Source organism: Neolamprologus brichardi, chromosome 17, assembly GCF_056152115.1.
Source record: "Neolamprologus brichardi isolate AB-2024 chromosome 17, ASM5615211v1, whole genome shotgun sequence".
Taxonomy (NCBI): domain Eukaryota; kingdom Metazoa; phylum Chordata; class Actinopteri; order Cichliformes; family Cichlidae; genus Neolamprologus; species Neolamprologus brichardi.
The window spans coordinates 22,822,501-22,841,669 of record NC_142120.1 but is presented as its reverse complement, the minus strand read 5'-3'; the positions used below and the strand labels follow the sequence as shown (position 1 = coordinate 22,841,669).

At 40.9% G+C, this 19,169-nt stretch overlaps 1 protein-coding gene across 6 annotated transcripts in view; it reads right to left on the bottom strand.

The window, feature by feature from the left end:
• LOC102790410 (filamin-C-like) overlaps positions 1-19,169 on the bottom strand; it is a 63,740-nt gene that overhangs the window by 39,707 nt on the left and 4,864 nt on the right. For all 6 annotated transcript variants that reach the window (XM_087830737.1, XM_087830732.1, XM_087830736.1 and 3 more), the window contains exons 2-6: positions 4,661-4,909; positions 2,583-2,680; positions 862-1,012; positions 180-298; positions 16-93 (exon numbers count right to left, since the gene is read on the bottom strand). In XM_087830737.1, the coding sequence (XP_087686863.1) occupies positions 16-93; positions 180-298; positions 862-1,012; positions 2,583-2,680; positions 4,661-4,909 (695 nt within the window). The remainder of the gene's footprint in view (positions 1-15; positions 94-179; positions 299-861; positions 1,013-2,582; positions 2,681-4,660; positions 4,910-19,169) is intronic.

Sequence of the window (19,169 nt, the reverse complement as noted above, 5' to 3'; positions counted from 1 at the left end):
GTGCGAGCTTCTTACTTTATGAAGCCCCTCCACTTTGGGCAGGTAGACCACAGAGTAGGTTCGGTTCTTGTCGTTGTTGGGGATGACTCGGGCCTGATGGAGACAGAAATGATGCAGCATAATTTCCGTTATATTTAACTTTTGCGTCCTTTTAAATTAATGTGAGGGTGTGTTTGCACCTCTTCTGTGTGTCCCTCTGGATCCTCCACATAAACTAGAACTTCTCCCAGTCCAGCCTCCACCGTCTCCACCAGGAACTCTGCTGGTTTCAGAACCATGTTACCTCGAGGCTCGATACCTGCAAACACAGCGATCACACGTAACTTTATTGTTTGAAGTAATGAATGGAAATGTTTGTGAAAGTCATCCAATAGCATCGAACTACATAAATGGCGACAGATGTGGTATTCCCGTGTTAATAACAGAAGCTACAATAAAGTTGACTGTTTCTGGATTTAAGGCCGTAATGTGCTGATGTCGATAACATATTTAGAAAACTTGTTTTAATTCAGCTAACAGTACAAATAAAATTGCTATTTGAGCATGATTTCAGTTTAAATGTGCATCTGCATTTATTAAACATTTTAATATTCTGGAAATTTAGCAATGATCTTTTTCCACTTCAGTGTTTCATCTATGAAACATAAAAAGTAGTTAAATAAGCCCAAAGACATCCTCAGATTAGATACTTTGTTTTGAGTAATGAGACAAATATCTAAATGATGATTGATGGAATTTTGAGGCATTACAATCCGTTTTTTGTACAATCCGAATGAGTCGATTCTACCAGAAATTTTTCTAAACCTCAATAAAACTTGAAGTTTGATTAATGAACTTTGTTCCTGTGCATTTTCCACTTACCCTGTCCGTAGGCCTTAGCCCTCTTGGGGTGTAGCGATTTGGCCCTCAAGGGGGCACCGGGCTTCAGTTTGGCTTTAGGGAACTGAGACAGGTAGGTCATCACAGAGTGCTCATCCACATTAGGATCGACGATCTCCTCAGGAGCAATCACCTGGAGAGGAAGGACAAGACGAAAAACGCATCAGCTCAACACACAGCAGCCACACACTCAAGCTTTATCGAACTGGAACTACATGTCCTTGCTAACTGTTCTCCTGTATGACTGGTAAGGTAAGTTTTCCTTTTACTGACAATTTCTTCAGAAGTTTAAAAACCTTCAAGGAAAATCGTTTTGCAGCTAGAACTTTGTTTTCTCATATTATGCTTAACATCTCCTGATTTAGTTGCAGTTTTATTTCTTTGCTTTGCTTTTAAGTTGGAACTATGTTAAATGGACTGGTCCTTTTATAGCAATGTTCTACTCTAACTCAGCATTCAAAGCACTTTTTACAACAAGTTATAATAATTTACGTCTTTAAGCATTTTTTAACTAACCCAGAAACACACATACACACACAATAGAGGCGCTTAGGATCGAACCACCGACCTTCTGATTAGGGGATGCCCTGCTCTTTCTCGTGAACCTCAGAGTGGTAGGACATAAATTAGCCGATGAGCTTGTGAACATGTCAGTAAACCTGTTACAATCAATACATTTCCAGCTGCAAATACTTATTTAAAAAAATAACAGCTGGAAACTTAAAAACGATTTCATTTTGCCAGAAACACATCAGATGGCCTTGATAAAGACGTCTCTAATCTCCAACAGCTGAAGTGAGTGAGTTCATAAGACAATGAGGGAGTCGAGTCCAAAATCCTCCATGGAAGAGAAACTGGAGGGAAATCAAAATGAATGGTTTCATCTGATCAGAAAATCTGTTTTTTAATTACATAAATAACAAAAGAACAGAACACATGAGGGGTCGGTGAAATGGTAAACAGCTGCTTGCTCAGCGAAGGAGAGTGAGAAGACGTCTGAAATCTCAGAGAAAAACAGCCTGCATCAACCTGAGGACAGTGCAAAGAGTTTTATCATTATTGTCATCGTTATGTGTTTTTTCCACTTAAGCTCTCCTTACCAAATCATTTCCCTCTAATTTCTTGTGAAAACGTTTATACATTATTCCTCTCTTTACAAGTTCTGACATAAAAAATTCTGCGTTTCTCATTTAAACGACTCTGGCAGTAGAATTTTATGATTAGACTTTCTGGGAAATTAGAGAGGCTTAATTCACCTCCGACCTGCAGAAATTAGGCAGCAGCTGAACTCAGACTCTGACTTCGTGCCTCAGACTACTGAGTGAACAATCGCTTTGACTCATCTGCTCTGCTGCTAATTTAAACTGCAGCCTGCTCACATCTCTGCAGGCTGAAAATAGAGTCGAGCGTGTGAATCATCCACATGGATCATGGCTCAACCACGACTGCTATTTCTGAAGTTCAATTTAATCGTAACAAATATATCCTCTTAGCCTGAATTCAAAGGAACCACAAAGCTCACCGGCAGATAAAAACAGCATACAGGTCAACTTATCCCTGATTCTTCCATGTTCAGTGAAGCAGAGGCTTTTATTTTGTAGCTGTTTCCTAGAATGTGGCTCTGATTTTCTCATTAATCAGTAAGAAGAAACTCAGAGAACAGACACTGAATGTGTTGCAGTCCGTGCGCAGGTAGGTGTTACCTGTGGCACTCCCAGCCAATCGTCAGCCTGTTGCATGGCTTCCCGGGCGTTCTCCACTGGCTGACTGGGATCCCATGTTTCCCAGTCGGGACACAGACCTGAAGGCAGCACAGACAGAGAGGTTTCATTATATACAGGAGACTAGTCTGTCCTGCAGGACGATGTTCAGTCTGAGCAGTCTGAGTCGCCTCTGCTGCAGAACATCCGATGAGCTCCTGCTTAACAGTTTGCAGAGAAAATATTTCAAAATAATATTTATTTTTCCCTGATTTGTGTAGCGAGTTCCTTTTTGTTCAAGCTTTAGAAACTCAGAACATGTCTGACACGAGTTCATTTCCATAAAACTAACATGAAAAAAACTACATATTTGATTTTGTGCCACATATTAAATTATGAACATAAAAATATGTGATATGGGCTCTTTAAGGACTTTGACTACTTCAAACATACTTCTAAGTTACAGAGTACTTTATAATTAAAAGACACTTTGACTACTTCTGTTTCATGAGCACAATTTTCTCCAACTCGCATATGCTTCACTGTGAAATTACAGAATATTCTTGAGAAAACAAACAAATGTCTAAAATTTGTTGTAATTGTGTTTATATTTTATGGATGAATGGGTTTACTTTGTAATCTAGGAGAAACCAGCTTTATAATTAAACTGTAGGTTTAGTTATTACAGGTTTTAGGTTTTATTTTGATTGAGCTGGTTTACTCGTTTCAGTTCTTTTTGGTTTTACATACAAACAGAGGCAGCAGACGCTCATCATCAAACCTCGTCGAGGGTCAGACTTACAGAGTCAAAGTAACAAGATCTTCTCAACATTTCTATTTTAATGCACTAAGAATTATTTGTAAATATTTTCACAGTTTAGTGCTAAATATGAACTGGAATTGGAGGAGGTGTTGCAGTTAGTTAATGCAGGTCTGTTATACGGAAATATTAAAGATAAAGGTTTCCGATGATGAAAGAGAAAAAAGAAAAAGCATTTATGAAACTGGAGCAGAAAACATGAATAAAATATGTGACTGTTATTAAACATAAAACAGGAGGATTCTTCTGTTAGACCTTAATCAGAGAGAAATGATGATGAAAACAAAAAATATGGAACAATATGTTCAGCCAGTTTCTTGTAATCAGCTCTGAGCACGCACACTTTGTCCTCATAAATTACTTGAACACATTTCCACAAAGGTAACGAGCCTCTGGCTGCATAATAAGCTTCACAAACTCAAAAATGAGATCAGAAAATATCCGGCACACCTCACCCTGGACTGAAAAACTCAAAATTAGCTGAACGTTAAAGCTGATAAGTTATTTGTCCTTCGCTGCTCTCTGATGAGGATCAGAGCAGAAACTGCATATTTCAGCTGCTGCTGGTTTCCTGAAGCTGCTGACATGAAGCAGAAACACAGAAACACTCTGAGCCTGAAGCTGATAGGAGGATTAACTCCTCCTCCTCCCCCAAGTGTGCTGTACTAACTTCCATGTGAAGATCTCAACTTTTCCTGCAAAGTCAGGACATTTTTACAGCCTGACTCCAGGTTAGCGGGGCTGGATCAGTTCCAGGACTGTACTTTCTTTTGGTTCTTCGTCTCCTGTCTTTGAGTCTGGTGGGCCTGTTTGGTAAAATGTCAAAGAGCAGCTTTACGAGCAGCTGAATGAAGCCAGAGCGAAGCACTCAGCCGATGACCAAACCCTCCAGACATCGATACAGGAAGTTAAATATCAGGTTTTCTGGAGAAAACTTTGACACAGGAACAAATCGATAGTTTAGATTTAGCAACTGCTTCACATCAGCTCACAGATAATTTAAGCACATGTTCACTTTAACTGACAGTTTGACGGCTTCAGGGAAAGTTTTTATTTGACAGCGTCTATATTTTCCTGGAAGCTTTCCTCAGCTTCCAGGAAAACAGCAGCCGCTTTTCTTTAAATCACAGGAACGTTTTAAAGAAAACCAAACTCAGTCAGCTTCCTGTCTTAAAGAAACATTTAAACTACTTTTACTGATCATTTTTAACTTAAACATCAGCGTCTCTGCACACTGTGTGCAGTGTCGGCGGGATCCTACCGGGGGCGCAGTTGTCCACCAGAGCTCCCAGCGCCTTGCCGTCCCTCCAGTCTCGGTGGAAGTTGGTGATGGGGAGCTGGGGCACCTTGTTCTGGATCCAGCCCAGCAGACGCTGTTTAGGAGTCAGTTTCTTGGCGTCTTCGTCATCCTCGTCCTCCCACATGGGCATGGAGATGGAGTAGTGGAGGATCAGGGTCCAGATCAGACCCAGGATCAGCTTCAGATTCCCATCCACGATGGCTTTGGAGTCTGAAATAAACACAGAGTCATTCAGGTGTTTTAATGTGACAGTCTTTCCAGGAGTGAGCGCCCTAGCAAATCCACCCTGAGGTCAGACTAAGCAACAAAACCAAGAACTACATCTCAGACTCTACAAGCATCAGTTAGCAGGTTAAAAGTCAAAGTTCATGACAGCACAATTAGAAAAAGACCGGCTGCAGAGCTCAGAGAGCTGTGCATGAATGAATGCTGCAAATCTCAATGAACTAAAGCATGGCTGTGAAGAAGAGTGGACTAAAAATCGCCCGCAGAGATGAGACGGACTGATGAAGTCACACAGGAACTATCAGTGCAACTTACTGCTGCTGAAATATGAGATGGACTTAGTTTCATTAATTAAATAAATGTGTAATGTGTCATGGTTGTTTTCATATGAGGTTGTTTTTAACTTTCTTTGTATCATTACTGTAGATGATTATATTTTTATACTTTTACGTGTGCTGTTGTGGTATTTTGATTCTGTGACGTGTGGAGCATCAGTGAACAGATGTTAACAGCTGGTTTTGATTAATTTAAAGTCACGTTCAGCTGAATTTGATTTCCAACATTTCGTGACCCAGTTTCCTGTTCTGCCAAAGAGTGCCAAAATAAAAGTTCACGTTTGCTCTCTGTTTATCGTTCAGACATCAGGAGACTTATTTTTTTCTGTCATCGTGCAGAAACGTTTCATCCATCGACAGCAGCGAGCAGCATGATGTCATGCAGCCCCCGCTCTGAGGAATGAGGTCAGTTTAAATAGGAAACACATGCGCGCACACATACACACACATTAACAGGAATCTGATGGAGGACACCCTCAGACACATTTCTCCTGCTGTGCTGAACACTGCTGTTGTTTTCTGTCACACACCTGAATTCTCAGGTGAATTTGCTTTCTTTCTATATTGAGGTCAGCTTGGCATGAGAACGCGTCTTCTTTAAAACAGCAGAAAACCTTGTGTTTCCCCCTGAGTGTTGTTAAAATTTCTGAAGGCCTACCCAATCAGGAGGCAAGGAAACCAACTTCTAAACACACAGCTGGAGTTTCACTCACGCTTCGGCTGTTTTCAGCGCCTTTAACTTCACATTACCACGCACATACAAGCAACACGAACACTGCCTGCCAGCTTATTTTGATGATGTGGGCTTTATAGATAATTGGGTAACTTTCTGAGGGAAACCTGGTCTTGTTAGGAGAGATGGTATCCGTCCCACACTGGATGGAGCAGCTTTCATTTCTAGAAATCTGGTCAAATTTATTAAAACCACCAAAACGTGACTATCCAGAGTTTGGACCAGGAAACAGAGTTGCAGTCTTGCACGCCTCTCTGCAGCTTCTCTCCTGTTATCCCCCCAAAGCCCCATCGCCTGTGTCAGCTCTCAAAGAGACAAACTAAAGACCAACTAGTAATAATGACTTTATGAACGTCTTCACAAATAAAATTTTAACTATTAGAGAAAGAAATATTCATAATCCTCGCACAGACGTAATACTATTTATTTAGAGTCTTTTACTTCAATCGATCTTTCTGAGTTAACTTCAGTAATTACTTCTTCAAACCATCGTGTCTTTTAGACCCCATTCCTACAAAACTGCTCAAAGAACTCCTGACATTAATTAATGCTTCAATCTTAAATATGATCTCTAATAATCGGCTATGTACCACAGGCCTTCAAGCTGGCAGTATTTAAACCTTTACTTAAAAAGCCATCACTTGGCCCAGCTGTATTAGCTAATTACAGGCCTCCAACCTTCCTTTTATCTCAAAAATTCTCAAAAGACTAGTTGTCAAACAGCTAACAGATCATCTGCAGAGGAATGGCTTATTTGAAGAGTTTCAGTCAGGTTTCAGAGCTCATAGCAGCACAGAAACAGCTTTAGTGAAGGTTACAAATGATCTTCTTAAGGCCTCTGACCAGAGTTGGCAAAAGTAAAGACATTCTGTACTTAAGCAGAAGTACAGGTACTACTGTTAGAAACACTCCACAAAAAGGTGAAGTACTGATTTAACTTTACTTCTATACTCAATTACAAGTAAAAAAGTAAGAAAGTATAAGCAGATCTTTGGAAGACGTTTCTATGTCTTGCGCAATGCTAACTGAACCTTGTGCTATATCAACATAATGCTAAAATAATGTCAGTAGATGGGAATACAAACTTTAATCTTACTTTTTTAATCCTAATTATTTTCAGTTTGAACCTGAAGAAAAAGAAGGAAAATAAAAAATATCTATATTTCTGTTGCCTGCATTGTAGAGGGTGACTTTACCTCTAAACAGAAAATGTGTACAGTCAGAGGTTCAAGTGGATTCAGGTGTGTGTGTGTGTGTGTGTGGGGGGGGGGGGTGACGATGTGACGATTGCTGAAGTTGGTATGAAGGTGGAATTCAGTGAATGAGTCTCTGCTACACTTGATGTAAAGTTACTCTGACCATGAAACCACAGCCACTGTGCACCAGTCACACACTGTCGTTTGGTGGGACTCAAATAAAAAAATTAAATCTAATTAATTAGCGACTTTATAATTAATTAATCACATTTAATCACACAAGAAAATTTGTCCAAGAGTACTTTTTTTTTTTTTTTTTTAAATTGAAAAGGGTTTTAGTGGGTGACAGAATCAAATAATAGACATGGACATGTATTGTAACTCAACCTCTTTTAATTTCTGGAAGAAAAAAAAGGATTTAAACTCAATCCAAAACAGAGAAACCTAACATCTCTGGTCAAAATTGGGCAGACTTAAAAATAAAGTGCCATTTTAAGTACATTTTCAAAATTGTATTTTCTTACAATAATTATAATAAAAGTTTCAACATAAAGTGCAGGTTTTCTTCTTAAAAAAGATAAGGCAGAAACATAAAAGGTTATTTCAACAGCTTCACCTTTAAACTCTAAGTAACCTTATTTTGTACATTAGGTTAAAACAGTGTGGTCATTGAACATTTTAGTGCAAAAAATAACAAACCCATTGGACTCACAATACCTCCATGGTTATTTACTGTCCGTCTCTTTCAGCCAGTTACTTAGACAAACTAGTCTGTTCACATTTTCCGAGCTCAAGGCAGCTTTCTTTTTTGTTACTGTGACCTGCAACTGAGAACAGTCTCTCACATCTGACAGAAGTGGCAGGACTAATCAAATACTTGCAGGCCAGGACAGACAGCTGTGGGTGGGTCCCTGCTCGTCTGGACCACCACTGCAGCGCTGATGGTGGATTCTGCTCTGTACAAACTCAGGGCCCTGTTACACAGGGCTTCCTCATCTGAATCAGAGTCTGAAGACAACGAAGAAAAGAGGAGGCTCTTTGTCTTTGCTGGCTCCTTTGTGGTGGCATCTTTACACTGCTCCTGCAGCAGGGCCTCAAGGCTGGTCCAAACCTCTTCTCGCTCTCCCCTTGCAAGACACTTTAAATCCTTAAAGTGTGGGTCAAGCACAGTCGCTCTGATGTGTGCCTCAGTGTATTCAGTGTACCAGGAAATTGTGCATTGACCAAAGTTCCCCTTTGCTTGGAATGCAAATTGCAATTAAATGCATTATTTTTTTGAATGTGTTATTTGTTCAAAAAAAAAAAAAAAAGAATAGCAATTAACGTGCTAAATTCCCACCCCTACTTTAAATCCATCACAGTGCAGAAAACTAACCTGTTTATCCTGCACTAACCTGCAGAGGATTTTCATGCAGACTTCAAATAACACAGTTTGTCTGTCTCAGTTTGTTTAGCAGCATGTTTCACAATATGAAAAAACATAATTTCACATGTACAGACCTAATATCTGATTTAAAAAAACGAAGACTTACATGTAAGCTTTAAATGAGCAGTCCTTTTAAATCTAAGCTCTCTTCTTCCTTTCCTGTCCTCTTTCTTATCTTTCTCTATCTCTGAGTGTAGTTAGCCCTCTTTCTTTTCTCTCCCTGTGAAATACAGAAGCTGGACCTTTAGCTAGCAACACACTGCGAGACAAACTGCACACAAAGAGTTGGTGTGTTCGCACATGTTTGTTGAGCTGATAGAAATGCTGCATTTCAAATTACCTGAGACTTTAAAAAACGTTACTCCCTTCATGCGTGCTCCTCTTCTGTAGCTAGATGCTGAAGTACCACAGACACACAGCTTATGGACACCTGCAGTGGTTGTGGTAAACCCCACCCCCACCCCACACACAAAAAACACTGTCCCACTTTAACCTGTGACTTTGGCATAGTCGTCTTTTTTTATGCCACATCTCCTGGAGATTAATAAGTGAACAGGATTTCCTTTCATGTGTTTGACGTGAGGGACTGATGTGAGGGATGACATAATAACTCCCCTCAAACTTGTTATAGCAAAAGTAATTAGTTTGCTTTGGAAATTTAAGGAGTAGAAAGTACAGATATTTGTTTAAAAAGAGTAAAATTAAAAAGTATTCAGAAAAAAACTCAATGTAAGGTTCTGACTCTGCACAAATAAAGATATTTTATATTAAGTTATATTGAGGTTTAAACTGACATTAAGTTAAGTCTAATGAAAATAAGTTTTCTTTAATATCTTCCTGCTGGAAATGATTGAAACATGACTCTGCATGTCTGAAACCACAGCAGCCTCTGTAAGGCAGATAAATTGTTCTGTGTCTCCTGGGATTAATGTTATTTTAAAGTGAGATTAAGGTTAGTTTAAGGTTAAGCCTGAAGGAAATAAATCTCAGTGTGATGTCCTCTGAGGTGATGGAAACACCACTGCGTGTGTTCCCAGTCATTAAATCATATTTTCCTTCTCTGAGCTCAGATGACCTTTCTTCACCCCTCAGGAAACTCGGAGCCCAGAGATTAGCCCGGTCCGATGCCCAGAGAGGAAATGTGTTTGGAGTGTCGCTGTAATCTTTCCCCAGGAAACAGGAGCTGCTGCAGCAGCTGGCCTGGCCTTCCCTGCCTGATAAACACAGTTTATTCTGCAATCATTTAAATAGTTTATGGTGAAGCACAGAAATAAATATCGGCTCATATTCAGACATGATCGTCACCACTGATTCTTATTTTCTGTGGCTGGAAGGCTTTCTGGAAAATGTGAACGTGTGTTCAAAAAAAGTGATTTATAATTTGGAGAAGGTGGGTTTGAGCTACACGTGCTCTGAGCGCCGCGTCCTGTAAACAGAAGCTGAGTTGAGTCTTCTGTAAAAACCCCTAAAGGCTCTAAAATCAGGACTCTGCCAGCCGCACAACAACTCATCTGTTCGTTAATGTCCGACAGCCACGCTTGCCGGTCGTCATTGGTTACCAAACAAACAGGCCACAGAGAAACAATGGAGTCCTGATAGAAAGCCTGCAGCGTGAGAGGAAAACAGCCCCCCCGTCACCTCCTCCATCACCTCCTCCTCCTCCAGAACAGGCCCGAGGGTGACGGAGAAGCTGTGTAATGTGACATTTAGAAAGAAAGGCTTTATGAGCTGCAGAGCAGAGAGAGGAAGACATGGAGGGAGGGTGGAAAAAGCAAAGAACGAGGATGACGATGTAGGGAAAGAATTAAAGAGGAGGGTCTGAGCTCTGCAGGAGTCCAACAACAGGAAGTTAAAACAAGTTGCCAGCCAATCCTCCGGCTACCTGCTGACATGGCGTCCAGTTTGCTGTCGCTCTTTATCAGCACGTTTTTAAAATGCAGCCCTGAGAATAGAGCCACTGCTGTAAACTCCGCTCTGTGACTATGAGAGGAAGATCACCTACGCTTGGACCCACCAATGTCCACAGTCTGCTTTTACAGGTGGTTTAACCACCAGCCTGACATCACCGTGTCCTCTTCCTCTCTGAAGAGTGAAAGTTACTGATCCTTTCATACTGATTCCTGTCAAGCTGAATTTGAAAAAGGAGAGTTCAACAATCCAAGATCAGGAGAAAGTCTGAATGTCTCCATCACTGGTTTAACTGGAAGCAGACTGGTGTCAGACAGTCTGAGGCCAGGCTTCCCCTGAGCCCTCACAGTGTGACCTCAGTAAACTGAAGGTGGTTTAAAAGGACAAATGAGGTCGTGACAGACTGATGGAGTGCAGATAGTTTGTGTGAGCACCCGTCCAAGGCGCAGGCTGGTACGCTGATGTTCACGTCTGTGTGGGAGGATTTCTACTATCTGCTGAGCTGCAGTCACACAGAGGTCAAAGCGAGGTCACGCCTGCAATATGAAGGCAGACGAAACAAAGAAAACCTCAATCTTCAACATTCAAACTGAGAAAAGGGACTTTTAAAGGCTCTGTGTATTTTTCACAGTGAATATCAACAAAGCTTCAAACACTCTCAGATTACAAATTTCTTTTCACGACCATCACCACGTCATCTTGACTCAGGCTGATACCCCCCCCCCCCCCCCAAAAAAAAAAAAAAAAAACCCCAAAAGAAAAACAAAATCAAGCAGTACTGTTCACAGTTACTGGGTAGTGTCCCTCAGCACGCTTCCAGAAACTGGCCAATCAGAAGAAGGTTAGCTGTAAAGTGAAAAGAGCTAACACAGTTTGTTTCCGACAGAGTATGAACTGACGGGCTGCACCGACATGCAGGATCAGATAAAGAAGCACTATTATAACATTTTGAACTGTGAATCATGCAAAGCTGCCCTGGCACAGTACGAAAACAGGCAGCTGGATGTGAGCAGAGCAGGAAAGTATATGTAGGTCGTTTAGTATCGGGGGAAGAAATGAACATGAGGTGAACTCTGACTGCAGGAAGCTGAATTTAACATAACATAAAGTAGATTTTACACTTTTTAGTGCATTTAAGCAATTCGCAGTCTGATTTTACTCGTGAAGCATTTTAAACACTACAGGAAGGAGTGTATTACAAAATAAAAGCCTGAAAAAATATTTTTGGACTGCCTTTGAGTGGGTCACTTTTGTAAAAGCTCGTCATGAAGCTGAAGTTTACAAGAAGAAACAGAACAACAGCCTGCTGTCACACAAACATCCACCCCGAGCACCTGCTGGATGGAGCGAAGATAGAGCTCATTCAGTCACTGATCAGCTGCTCACGAACTTCGCTGGAAGCTCAAACCTGACTTCTGTCTGAGCAGATGGACAGCAGCTGAGTAAATGAGATGTTGTTGTTTATCCTGGGAAACTTCACAAAGACCACAACTATTTAAAGACACACACACACACACACACACACACACACACACACACACACACACACACACACACACACACACACACACACACACACACCTGTGAGCTATAAAAGACCAAAGTCTGCTGATCGGGCCAGCAGCTGGTTAGGATTTCTGAGTGTGCTGCTCTGGTGTTACCCCCTCAGAGTCCACACAGTGACAGCAGGTGTACAATGAACTTTTATCCCTCCATCAGCTTTGTACCTCAAAGCATGCCCAGGTGTGAGAAATACGTGTTATTACTGCAGTATTCAGCGCACAAACATGTACTCTATCAGTAGTTTAACACATTCACTTCCTCTGAATGCTTCCTTGAATAAAGGAGGTCAAAGCAGTTACCTGGACACTTCAAATGCTCTGCTAGACACAAGCAGGTCAGTCAGGAGGGACCTGAAGCACCATCACTGGACAAAGGTAGTGGCATATGACACCAGCCATCAACCGCCTATATCATTCAGCCCAACTCACACCTTCATGCATTTGATCCGCCTCCAAGTTAAATACCACTGATTCCCCCTCATCTGTCAGGACTGAAGAAGACTTTTGGATGAGCCGTGAAACGAGTGCAGCCAGTGCCAGGCACGAGGAGCTTAGATACCGAAAACACCCACATATGAGCAGCAAACAAAGGACTAAATGTACCTGAGTTCTGGTTAAACAAGGCGAGGAGGGACAAGGAGATAGACAGGAAGTCAAAATCAATATAAGACACCAGACAAAACTATCAAAGTAAAACAGGAAACAAACAGTTGAACAGACTGAGATGAGTATGAAGACAAAAATCAGATATATATCAGAGTTCCGATAACACAGCTTAACATCTCACCCTGACAGACAAACTTCAGGCACCCGAAATCCTGCCAAGTGTCCCTGGCTCCACAGGGAAGTGTCCCTCAGCAGGGACACTTGGCAGGAGCCGGGATCCGTTTGTCAGATGGCGTGATAGATGTGAGGTATATCCTCGTGTAGCAGTGACGCTCCGGTGTCATCCTCATCAAGGCGCCTGCCTTCTGACAACACCACCCAGAGAAACCCGACACGTGAGCAATGTTCCCTCTAATTTTTCATGTGTCTGAGCGAACACACAAACTCCCTGAGCGATCCCTTGGACCACTGTGAGCAACATCAGATGTGTGCACTGTGGTGATGCCGGCATTGAATCCATCCAAGTTACATGGTTTATTAAAATCAAATCAAATTACAGCAGTTACATTTATTACATTTATTTATTTACTACCTTTAATTAACTACTTAGCCCACTTACAATGAAAATGTAAACAAAATCTAGTCATTGACATGTTAAGACTATTGGAAGTAAAAATAACTTGAACTCCAATTTCTTTCTTTTTTCTTTTTATAAAGCTCTGACTTGTATTATGAGTCTGAGTCTGTGGTCTGGGAGAGAGTCTGTAACTCTCTGTCTGCAAAATACAGTATATAATGACCAATGTTGGACAATTAATTATATAGTTACTTCTTCAAAAAAGTAACTGAGTTTAGCAAACAACAACGTTTTTTGCAGATATTTTTTTTAAATGCAGCCAATGCATTTTTAAATAAACATTTCAAACTATTTACAGAACAATCAGGTGTTCTGCATCAAATTTGATGCCACACAAATTATTTGTGCCACTCCAAAAAATACTTTCTGTCTGCTACGCAGTGTTGGGAAGGTTACTTTTAAAATGTATTCCATTACAGAATACAGAATACATGCCCTAAAATGTATTCTGTAACGTATTCTGTTATGTTATTCAATGAGAGTAACGTATTCTGAATACTTTGGATTACATAACATATTATCATGCATTTTACAACTACGTGAATGTACTATTGCTGTGTGATTTATTACTATTACTGAAGGTCCGCGGCTCCGAACCATAGTAAAGGGACCTCTGACTAATACTGTTCCGTGTCGGGCTCATAGCCGAAAAATAGCTTTACTTTTTTGTGTGGGTCAACTCTGCTTGCGAGAGACAGAGAGAGGCGTTGAAAAGCTGCTCCAACGGAACTTATTGTTTCGGAGGAAAACACGAACAAAGCGTACAGTCGAGTTTTAATAGCTTGCTTACAACTGGGCTGGTCAGGCACTCTTCTTGGCTGCAGTGGTTATTATTATATTTACATGCTTCCAGCTCCCGTTTTTGCTCGATGACAACTTGTACTTTTCGACTCTCCTTTTTCTCCCATCTCGCGCTCACAGACACATAACGGGTATGGCAGTCCATTCTCCCTGCAGCACGGACAACACTGCCCATGATGCTACATTCTTTAGAGCTATACCTGTAGCATTCTGCCCGTGACAATATGAAACAGGGAAGTACCGCCGTGTAATCCATTTATTTCAACAAAGTAACTGTATTCTAAATACCACCTTTTTAAACGGTACCTGTAACGGAATACAGTTACTCATATTTTGTATTTTAAATACGTAACGGCGGTACATGTATTCCGTTACTCCCCAACACTGCCACTAGATAAAGGAGAACTACAGCCTGATACCTGAAGGCCTGACAACAGGAGATGTATCACCCCTGTAACACCTGTAACATTCAGCAGTCGCCTCATTGTTCTGACACACACAACAAAACTATTGACTACACAACACACTAACTACACAAGATTTGCGCTAGTGATGGGTCGTTCGCGAACGAAATGGCTCTTAGAGCCGGTTCTTTGAAGTGAACGACGCGAGCCGGCTCCTTATTGGGAGCCGTGAGTTTTTTTTTTTTTTCTTTCTCTCACCCTTTCTCTCGCCTTTTTTCCGCTAAACTCCGCACGCGCGGCCTGTACTTTGCGCTGGGCAGAGGGGGGGGAGGGGCGTTAGTTACACTTGCAGCAGCTCAGGAACAGAGCCAGAGAGGGACAACAACGTCACATTAGAAAGGTATAGTAATCATCAACTATTTTCAGTTGCAGATCATAAAGGATTCAGAAAGTTTATTCATGCAGGCCCATATGACAGAGAATGTGCATCTTCTTTTTGTTTTAATATTTTAATTTATATTTAATTGTGTTGTGGTTTGCAGTGTTTTTTGTTATTTCACGTTAAATTTGTTTAAAAGGAAAAAGCTGAAAATTTAAATAGTTAAAGGTTTAAAATGTAAATAGTTGTTTTTTGTATTATATGATTTATTTATTACATTTTATGTGGAGTGAATAAATAAAGTATATTTATGGTGGCCCTTAGAGACAAAGCACGTACAAACTCCAAAACGCGTAAAAAAAAAACCTCAGACACACTTACAAACCCCGAAGCATGTACAAACTCCAAAACACGTACAAACTCAGAATCACGTACAAACTCAGAATCACGTACAAAAGACAACAGAAGTGCTCCAGGATGCTGGGCGCAGTGTTGAGCTTTTGTTACCTAGTGGCTACACAAGCCAGGAAGTATCAACAACCGGATTTGGTGTGTGGTAGTAACAGGTAAATGATTTTTTTAAAATATTTGAATAAATATGAGTGCTTGTCTATAAATACACAAACAATACACACATACTTTCAATTGTGTAATTTAAGTGATCTGGGTAGCTCTGTTTTGGAAGTTCAGTTAACGCTAGAAATGTGTTTTGGAGTTTGTACGTGCTTTTTGGAGTTTGTATATGCTTTAGAGTTTGTACGTGCTTTGTCTCTAGGGGCCATATATATATATATATAAATAAAACCACTTTTTTTACATTAGTAATTCCTTTTGTGCATAATTTTATATTTTTGTTAATAATAAATTAATTAAAGCAACAAAACAACCTGAAGAGCCGGTTCGGAGCCGAAAGAGCCGGCTCTTTTTAGTGAGCCGAGCCGAAAGAGCCGGATCTCTAAAAAGAGCCGGAAATCCCATCACTAATTTGCGCTAAACGTCTCAAATCTCTCACATCTCAAAACACCGCCGTCACTCCTAAAACTTCCCCCCGTTTCTTAACAACTAGATGCCAAGTTGCCATATCATTTTTTGATTGGTCGACATGGTACTTTTTGCTGGGGGAGAAGGGGCGGGGTTGTTTTTGCTCACAGGCTTTCGAGCTTTTTTTCTTATAAAACGCCGTTTTTACCGTTTCTTCCCACAGTAAATATAAACAACGATAGTATTCAGGAAGAAAACCAAACATTGTGTATATTTTTTATCACAACTCTGGTTTTACGTGGCCTATCAACACAATCTAAAAACTGGTACAAAGTCCACACTTTTTCCATCAATTGTTCCGTCCGTCCTGCTCACATCTCCAATGGTTGTACACGTTGTCATTAACGTGGCTTCACTCCACATCAGCCACGCCGCTTTGCCAGCTAAAACACCGGTGTCGGCACATAAGGACGCTGTCATAGCCTGTCAATGACGTTGATTAGCTGCGCATATACGAATGTGAATCACATTACAGTTTTTTCTGAATGCTTAAACACTAACTGTGAATCTTATAGCACAATTTCTAAAACTATTAATACTTATAGCAAAACCACTCACTGAGTTTGCAAAACTAAAAGCACAAACACTGCTTTGCACTCAGTTTGCCATTTTGTAACACACACTTTGCAAACCTGTAGCTACAATCCACTGCACAGCACTCTTTTTGCAGAACTGTAAACACAACTCACTGCTTTACACTCAATTTCCAAATGATCAACACACTCCTAGCAAAACTATACACATTTATGGCTATTATTTACACTATTTTGCCAACTGTCTGGCACACTGTCACATGTAAAAACTTTTTTAGATAATTAGTTCACTTTGCAATCAGCCCAAGCACTATAATACAGGTAAGCTCTGTGTGTGGAGTACAATTGAGGGAGCAGGAAGAGTGAGAAGTAGAGGAGGCCGAGGAAGAGGACGTGGAGGTGAAGAAGTAGGATGAAGAGGACGACAAGGACAAGGAGGAACAAGAGGAGGACGAGGAGGGGGGAGAGGACGAGGAGGGGGGAGAGGACAAGGAGGGGGGAGAGGAAGGGTTAGAAGAGTAAGAAATAGAATTGCTGATGACATCAGAGCTACAATAGTGGACCATGTAATCAACCGTGGAATGACCCTGAGGGAAGCTGGCCGACGGGTTCAGCCTAACTCGAGCCGCTACACTGTAGCAAGCATCATAAGGACATTTTGAAATGAGAATCGGTTAGTACAGTCACTTTGCACTAAGATTTGTAGCACTGCCATATGCTAATGAGAAACACAACAATACCATAGATGTAAAAATACTGAAATTGTTACTTTACAGAATTGCTAGATGACCAGATGCTGGGGGCAGAGGACGCATGTTCACTGCAGACCAAGAAACCCATATAGTCAACATGGCGATTGCAAATAATCCTATACTTGGAAATAAACACTTGTGTTTGTTTTGATGTGTGTAAATAAACACCAGTACTTGAAGTTTGGATCCCTCCATGTTTACAGACCTATGACAAAAGTATGAGCTCAAACTGACATGGCCTAGCTTGTGCACAGAGAAAGCAAAAGCCAGATGTGTTTTGTATTCATACCATGAGTGTGCAGTTGGCACATTGTGTGCTTAGTAGATGATGGCTTGTGTGTACTGTTTGATACGAAAACACCATTTTTACGAAGGTGTGAAGAGTTAATCTAGCTGTGTTCGCTTTTGCAAGAGAACTACAATGTTTTGATAATTGGGTGACAGGTTTTCTTATTTGTGTGTAGAATTTTGCAAAAATAGCCAATAGTTACAAAAAATGTGCTTAAGCAATCAGAAAAAACTGTATTGGCTGGACTATGGGATAAGGTAACATCGTTCTAATCCCATACAGGAGCAGCCAGGAAGAACGGAGATGAGAGTTGCAGGGACTGTGATGGGAAAAGAAACAAGAACACAGAGACCAGGAAGTATTCTCATCACATGATCCACAGACTGCTGTAGTGTCAGATATTTAAATATGTTCACTTCAGTTTTTATATGATATCTCCACATATAGATATAGATACAGTACTATGCAAAAGTTTTAGGCAGGTGAGAAAAAATGCTTTCAGAAAAGGAAGTGTTAATCATTTATTTTCACCAATCAACAAAATGCAGTGAATGAACAAAAGAGAAATCTAAATCAAATCAATATTTGGTGTGACCACGCTTTGGCTTCATAACAGCATCAATTCTTCAAGGTACACTTGCACACAGTTTTTAAAGGAACTCGGCTGGTAGGTTGTGCCAAACATCTTGGAGAACTGACCACAGATCTTCTGTGGATGTTGGCTTCCTCACATCCTTCTGTCTCTTCATATAATCCCAGACACACTCAATGACGTTGAGATCAGGGCTCTGTGGGGACCATGCCATTACTTCCAGTACTTCTTGTTCTTCTTTACACTTATGATAATTCTTAATGACTTTGGCTTGGCTACATTCGGGGCAAATAAACAATCATTCATATTTCTGAAAGCATTCTTTGTTTAAAGAATTTTTTCACATTACTACATATATGTACATATACATATGTATGTACACACACACACACACACACACACACACATATCCATCTTATTCTCTTATCCTAGTGGCAGCAGTCTAAGCAGAGAAGCCCAGCCTTCTCCTCCAACGACAATGAGCATGGAGGCGTTCACAAACCAGCCGAGAGATCAAATCTCTCCAGTGTGGAACTTTTCTCAGTCTGTCTGATTTTTTTAGGGAAGTAGCTCTGCAAAGCCAATGTACCACTGTTAGATATTGTTAGATACCCCAGATCTTGCACACACACACAACACACCACACACTAATCAATAACTTATAATAACTCTGTCAGCACAACACATCCTTCCCCTCATGTGCTCAGACTCCGGCTGCTGCTTCAAATGCTTCACAACAGCTGTGGCGACAGCTGACACACACACACACACACACACACACACACAAACACACACACACACTCACCCTCTTGTCATGTGGTTGGTCTCTGTCTGGGTGGGGGGGCATTAACTAAAGTGAGTCTTTGTTGTTCAGACTCAAACTAGACGTTACTGCAGAGTCTACAGTGTGACAGTCAGCAGATCACACCAGATCTCTCTCTTCTCTCAAACACACACACACACACACACACACACACACACACACACACACACACACACACACACACAGGGGAAGTCCGGGGCTTTGAAAAATCTCATTCTTTCCCTGCAG